General features: G+C 59.1%; 1 protein-coding gene across 2 annotated transcripts in view; it reads right to left on the reverse strand.

Moving 5' to 3' along the window:
* Window positions 1–568: 568 nt before the first annotated feature.
* Window positions 569–6432, reverse strand: part of DIRAS1 (DIRAS family, GTP-binding RAS-like 1) — a 25129-nt gene continuing 19265 nt past the window's right edge. Inside the window, exons 1-2 of one of the 2 annotated variants that reach the window (XM_011997450.1) lie at window positions 4564–4598; window positions 569–3279 (exon numbers count right to left, since the gene is read on the reverse strand). In XM_011997450.1, coding sequence (XP_011852840.1) covers window positions 2613–3209 — 597 coding nt within the window. In that variant the 5' untranslated portion in view covers window positions 3210–3279; window positions 4564–4598 and the 3' untranslated portion in view covers window positions 569–2612. Of the gene's footprint in view, window positions 3280–4563; window positions 4599–6432 lie in introns of those variants that run through there. The other variant, XM_011997449.1, reaches the window with a different exon arrangement.

Consider the following 6432-nt stretch of genomic DNA (forward strand, 5'->3'; position numbering starts at 1 on the left):
GGTGCCCAGGCAGTATGGGCCAGCAGCCAGGGCAGGCTCAGGCCCCCTCCTATTGCAGATCCCCTCTCTCCCCAGGGTCGGGGCAGGGTCTGGGGTGGGAGAGGCCTGGAGGTGGGCAGGGCCCCAGGGAGATTGTGCTATCAGGGTGTGTCCCTGAGAAAGGGCCACAGACCCCTGCCCAGCCTCACTCTCTCCGGCACCTTCAGAGCCCAGAAGCTACTGCCAGGACAGGAGAGGAGGCAATGTCAGCTGCTGGTGGGCCCTGGGCCAGCCCAAGTTTTAGGGGGACCCCGCTCTGCTCAGACACAATGCCAGCTCTTCTGGGAGCCCAGTCCAGGTGCTGGATAGCAACACACACACAAGTATGCACACTCCCTCTCTCTGAGTGTGTCCAGTAAACATTTGTTGAGTAAACACTCACATGAACACAGAGGAAAACAAACATGCTTGTACCAAATCAGACACGAGCAACATGTTATCTACATCGTCCCATGTACCAAATCAGACACGAGCAATCTGTTATGTACATAGTCCCATGTACCAAATCAGACATGAGCAATACGTTATCTACATAGTCCCACCTGGCCACATGACTACAGAAACACATGCGTGCAATCTCTCTCTCTCTCTCTCTCTCTCTCTCTCTCAGTGTACAAAAGCGCGCGCGCACACACACACACACACACACGCTGCTTCCTCACACCCAATAAGATCAACACCTCCATTTCACCTTCCCTCGCTGACTTAGCGGCTGTGCTCCAAAGCCCCGCTATGGAGAGACCCACATGGCACAGAACAAAGAGCAGCTTCCAGTCAACAGCCAGTGAGGAACTAAGGCCCTCAGTCCTGCAACAGCAAGGAACTGAATGCTGCAACAACCACATGAGCTTGGATGAAGCAAATCCTTCCCCGATCAGGCCTTCAGATGAGACCTCTGCCTGGCCAATGCTTTGATTGCAGCCTCCTGAGATCCCGAGTAGAGGACCCAGCGAACCTGCACACAGGCTCTGACCTGCAGAATCTATGAGATAATAAACGTGTGTTGTTTCTGGTTGCTCCGTTTGTGGTCATTGGTTACACAGCAATATCCAACTGATACAGATTTGGGACCAAAAGTCACATTGCTAGAGAGTCACGTTGCTATCGAGCGGAACAGAGATCGTGTCCCTCAATCAGGACAAACATATTTACAGATAAATACTCTCAGAAAAACCATATCACCCACTCCCGCAAAATATAGTCATGCTCATACAGGCACAAAGATTCACACAGACACATCACAAATACCCGGTCCTGTTGACAACCACACACAGGTATCTACAACTAACCACCTCTCTACAGACCCTACACCACTATTACACACACAGACTGCCACAAAAACATACCATCCCAGACAGACACACACAGGTATACACGCAGATGCACTTAGATACAGTCACCCATCCACGCACCCCAGGTTGCACAAATACACCGCATACACTGTTCCATAGTCACTTCCGTGTATGTTGGACACAACCCTGTGGGATCACGTGAGTGTGGCGTCACTCAGCCTCTCTCACAAAAACACCGAGAACCTCATGGCTGCAGATACACCTGACTCCAGGACGCCACCTTCCCGGGTGGGCCCTGCTCTCTGGGGCACAGGTGGTGGGGAGGAAGTGGGCGGGGCAGACCTCTGCCTGGAGGCCCCTCGGATCCTGCTGGTGCCAGGTCCTATCGGCTGTCCCTCTACGGGGGTGTAATTGATGTCTCTCTGGCCAGGGCCCTGGGCACCCCCTCCTGAGCATCCCAGGTCCCCACCCACCATGCGTTGCTAACGTCTCTGTCTTGGTGGAAGAGACGGGTCCCCGGGTGGACGGTGTCTGGGAAGCCCTCTACGTTCATGGTGCCTCTCCGACCGGGCAGTTGTGCTGTGGATGTGGCCGGTCCCGGGGGTGGGACTCGGGGCTGGCAGGGGCACTGCTGCAGGCCCTGTGGTTATTGCCTGGTGGCCTGAGGCCCATCCCGCGGGCCCCACACCCCGGTGTGAAGACAGGAGAGAGCGGCGTTCTGGGACCGGAGGAGGGGCACAGATCAGAGGTCGTGAGGGGCTGGGTGGGCTTGGGTGTATGTTAACACCAAACAGGAGAAAAAAAGAAAAAAATATCTGAGGCTGATGTGCATTTTCAACTCCCCCCTCCCCCGGAAGGTCACAGTGATCAAATGTGAGGGACAGGACGCGCAGGTCTGGCTGGGGACACCCCAGGGAAAGAGATGGAGATGGGGAAACGCAGCCTCCTCTGATCCCGGCGGGAACAAGCAGCTCCTCTTGCCAGCTCCCCGTCCTGTTTTCCCATCTGCAGGACAAGGGGGGCCACCTCCAGCTCTTGGTTTGAGGGGGCGGGTACAGACAGAACAGGAGGGTGGAAAGAGAGCGGGGGAGGAAGAAGAGCCCCAGCCCTGCCTCGGGATGGGCAGGGGCAGCAGAGAGGGGGTGGCCTCGGTTTCCCCAGCCGAGGTGTCGGAGGAAGGATGAGAGAAGAGGAGGAGGCCGAGGAGGGTGTCGGTGTTGGGGGAGGCAGCGGGGGCCGGGGCCAGTGGGGGTGGGTGGCGGGCAGGTGGGCGTTCCGGGCTCACATGAGGGTGCATTTGCCCTTGACGCGGTCTGTCCTCTTCTGCTTCCCGGAGCGCTTGCCGTCGATGTTGAGGCTCATGTTCCGGCGGGTCTCCAGCGTCAGTAGCTCCTGGAAGAGCTCCTTGACGTTGTAGTTCATCTTGGCCGAGGTCTCCATGAAGGCGCACTTCCACTCCTGGGCCACCGCCTGCGCCTCGTGCGTGTCCACCTCCCGCTGCGTCTCGTCGCACTTGTTGCCCACGAGCATCACGGGGATGTCCTCCACGCTGCCCTTGATCTGCACGATGAGCTTGTAGATGGGCCCCAGCTCCTCCAGGGACTGCTTGCTGGTGACCGAGAACACCAGGATGAAGGCGTGGCCCTTGGAGATGGACAAGCGCTGCATGGCCGGGAACTGGTGGCTGCCGGTGGTGTCTGTGATCTGCAGCGTGCACACGCTCTTGTCGCAGCTGATCACCTGCCGGTAGGTGTCCTCGATGGTAGGGATGTACGTGTCGCGGAACGTGCCCTTCACGAAGCGCAGCACCAGTGAGCTCTTGCCCACGCCGCCCGCCCCGAACACCACCACGCGGTAGTCATTGCTCTGTTCGGGCATCTTCCCCGCGGCGGGTGGGGGGCCGGGCCTGGGAGGGTCTGGTGCCGGCTGCAAGAACCCCAGACCGAGCCTGTGCGGAGAGGAGGGTCAGACGTCAAAGGCCACCCAGGCTGGAGGGGACAGCCCCAAGCCCTAGGGAGAGAGGCGGACAGGGCGGCTTCTCAGAGGAGGTGGCTGCTGTGCCTCCTGCCTCCCGAAAAGGCCCATCTGCTTGCCGTGGCTGACTTTGCAGTTCTGTCCCGCAGGCGGGCGCACAGCCAACACCCTTTGCTTACTCCTCCCTAACCAAATCTGGGGCCTGAGCTTCCCCGGGGGGCGCTGAGCTAGGAGAGGCGTGAGAGATGCCGGGATGCCCACGAAACTCCTTCCCCTGGTGCGGGTGTCCCTTCCAGGCTGTGCCGGCTTCCTCCTCTCTTCCCAGCGTGGCAGGGGCCCCTGAAAGCTAGCAGGTCTGGCTTCCGCCTCTCGCTCCACACCTGCCTGACTCTGAGGCCTTGCTGAGCCATTGTGCCACCCTGAGCCTGTTTGATGGATCAAACGGTGCCCGTCTCCAACAACCATGGGTCCCCTGCTCCTCCCCTACCCCAGAGATGGCTAACCCTCATGGAAAACGCACATGGTGCAGTGTTTAAGATGCATGTGTCAGGGCTGCAGCCCTAGGTATGATGAATCAGTCGGCCAGGGCAACAGCCCTGGGAACTTGTACTTTATTTTATTCTTCTTATTTATTTATTTATTTATTTTTAGACAGAGTTTCGCTCTTGCTACCCAGGTTGGAGTGCAGTGGCGCAATCTCGGCTCACCGCAACTTCTGCCTCCCGGGTTCAAGCTATTCTCCTGCCTCAGCTTCCCAAGCAGCTGGGACTACAGGCATGCGCCACCACGCCTGGCGAATTCTATATTTTTAGTAGAGACGGGGTTTCTCCATGTTGGTCAGGCAGGTCTCGAACTCCTGACCTCAGGTGATCTGCCCACCTCGGCCTCCCAAAGTGCTGGGGTTACAGGCGTGAGCTACCGCACCTGGCCTTCTTCTTATTTTTTTTTAAGACCAAGTCTCCTGTTGCCCAGGCTGGAGTTCAGCGGTGTAATCTCAGCTCACTGCAACCTCTGCCTTCTCGGTTCAAGCAATTCTCCTGCCTCAGCCTCCAGAGTAACTGGGACTACAGGCACGCACCACCACACCCGGCTAATTTTTGTATTTTTAGTAGAGACGGGGTTTCGCCATGTTGGCCAGGCTGGTCTTGAACTCCTGACCTCAGGTGATCCTCCCGCCTCAGCCTCCCAAAGCGCTGGGATTCCAGGCGTGTGCCACCGCGTCCAGCTGGAACTTGTATTTTAAGGCTGCTCTCCTCACCTCCCATAAATGGGATCCTGAGGCTAGGAGTCTGAGAACCACAATTTGCAAATCAGGGCACCAATTCCCAATAGCCACCCTGGGAGGCAGGGTCTTGCAGCCCAGGTGGGATACAAACATACACAACCAGAAGCTGAATGGGAAAATCCCCGCTCCCTAAATTATAAAATCAAACTATGGCCTGGCATGCCCTAGGCCTTCCCGTTCAGGTCTGATGGATCCTTAGGAATAGCGTTTCCTGGGAGGGGGTCCTTTTGGCCCCTCTCTTCTCTCTTGGGCTCAGAGAGGTCCAGCAGCCTGAGGAGGTCACACAGCACAGCAGATCCTGAAAGGATGGAGGTGGGGAGAGAACCCTGGGGGAAGGCCAGGTGGCTTATCTCCAGAATTTATGTCCTCCCCTCCCCTTCCTCCTTCCAGTCTCTGGGATGGGGATGGGGAGTCCCCCAGCAAGGGGGTCTACAGTGGGAGAGAAGGAGGCACCAGTTCCTACTTGCTGTTGTACTTGGAGTGGGGGTGTGTTTATGGGGAGGGTCCAGAGGTTCCCTGGGAGCCAGTGGTTTGAACCTAAACAGGCACATTCAAGTCCCCAAGCCTCCGTTTTCTCTTCTGTGAAATGCGAGCCACTGTTGGGACAAGTAAGGTGACAAGGTGGAGAAAGGTCCCAGGCAGTGCCCCGTCCAGCAGAGACTCCGATCACCACAGTGATCACAATCACAAGGGCTCGGGGCCGGTAGGCAGAGCACTTGGCCGCGCCAGTTGGTTGCAAAGGCACCTTCTGGATTATCAAGGGTAACAGATTTGCCAGAAAAAGAAAACAGGATGATGAAAGCGCCAGCTGACACAGTCCCCAGTTGTGATGAGCCAGGCAAACTTCTGGGCGCCTCGGCAATGCCAACTCATGTGATTGGCTGCCGGGTGTGTGGACTACATGCATAGTAATTCTGGACATTCGGAGGAGGCTGGGGGTGCTGGTGGTTGGGGGGAGGCGGCCTGCGCTGCAGACCCTGCCCTTTCCTGGGTGGGCGCCCTGAGAGGCAGGCACGCTGCTGTGCAGAAAGATGCCACCAAGATGGGCCTGGGGTCCTAACAGCTGTGGGTTCTGTGGACCCAGACCCAGCCTTTGCCTTGCTGTGGGCGCTGAAGCTCCAGCCCCCATCAGCAGCACTGTCCTCCCCGAGTAGCCCCGCTGGGTCTGGAATCCCTGACTAGGAAGGCGCTTGCACTCAAGAGCCCTGAAGCCCAGGAAGCCCACGCGGCTTCCCACCTCCACCTCCTGGGGGATGCGGGTGGAGGGAGGGGGTCGTGGGCACTGAGGCGGGAGCAGGAGGGGCTGGTTCAAGGTCACAGAGCAGGGGGGTGGAGGCGCATAGCTGGGCTGGAAGCCCACCCTGCTTGGCTACACTCCCGGGGTTTCCCGCCTGTGCCGGGCAGCCCACCCCCGGACACCCAGGCAGGGCCAATGTACCCCAGCCCTGGGTCCCTGAAGCCCGGCTCCTGGCCGGACACGGAATGGTTGGTGGGGGCGGGGGTGTCAAAGCAAGCTCAGGGTCAGGAAAGCAGAGAGAGCCGCGACCCAGGGGTCTAGCAGGGGTCACGCCTGACCAAGGGTGGGGCGGGGGTCTGACCCGGGGCCGCCTGACCGGTGAGGGGTCAGATGGAGAGAGGGCCTGCTCTAGGGGGCCGAGGGCGCAGAGGCACAGTGCGGGGCCAGCCCAGGGGCGCCCCTTGACTCAGGAGGACCTCAGTGGTGGAGAGGAGGAGCCCACCCCGGGGAGGGGCGCGGAGGGAGGGGCTTGGCTGGACAGCGGGGCGGAGGGCGAAGTGGGCAGCTGCAGGAGGGAGGAGGCCCTGCCCGAGGGGACCAATGCG

The sequence above is a fragment of the Mandrillus leucophaeus genome, unplaced genomic scaffold (assembly GCF_000951045.1).
Source record: "Mandrillus leucophaeus isolate KB7577 unplaced genomic scaffold, Mleu.le_1.0 Scaffold54, whole genome shotgun sequence".
In the NCBI taxonomy this organism is placed as follows: domain Eukaryota; kingdom Metazoa; phylum Chordata; class Mammalia; order Primates; family Cercopithecidae; genus Mandrillus; species Mandrillus leucophaeus.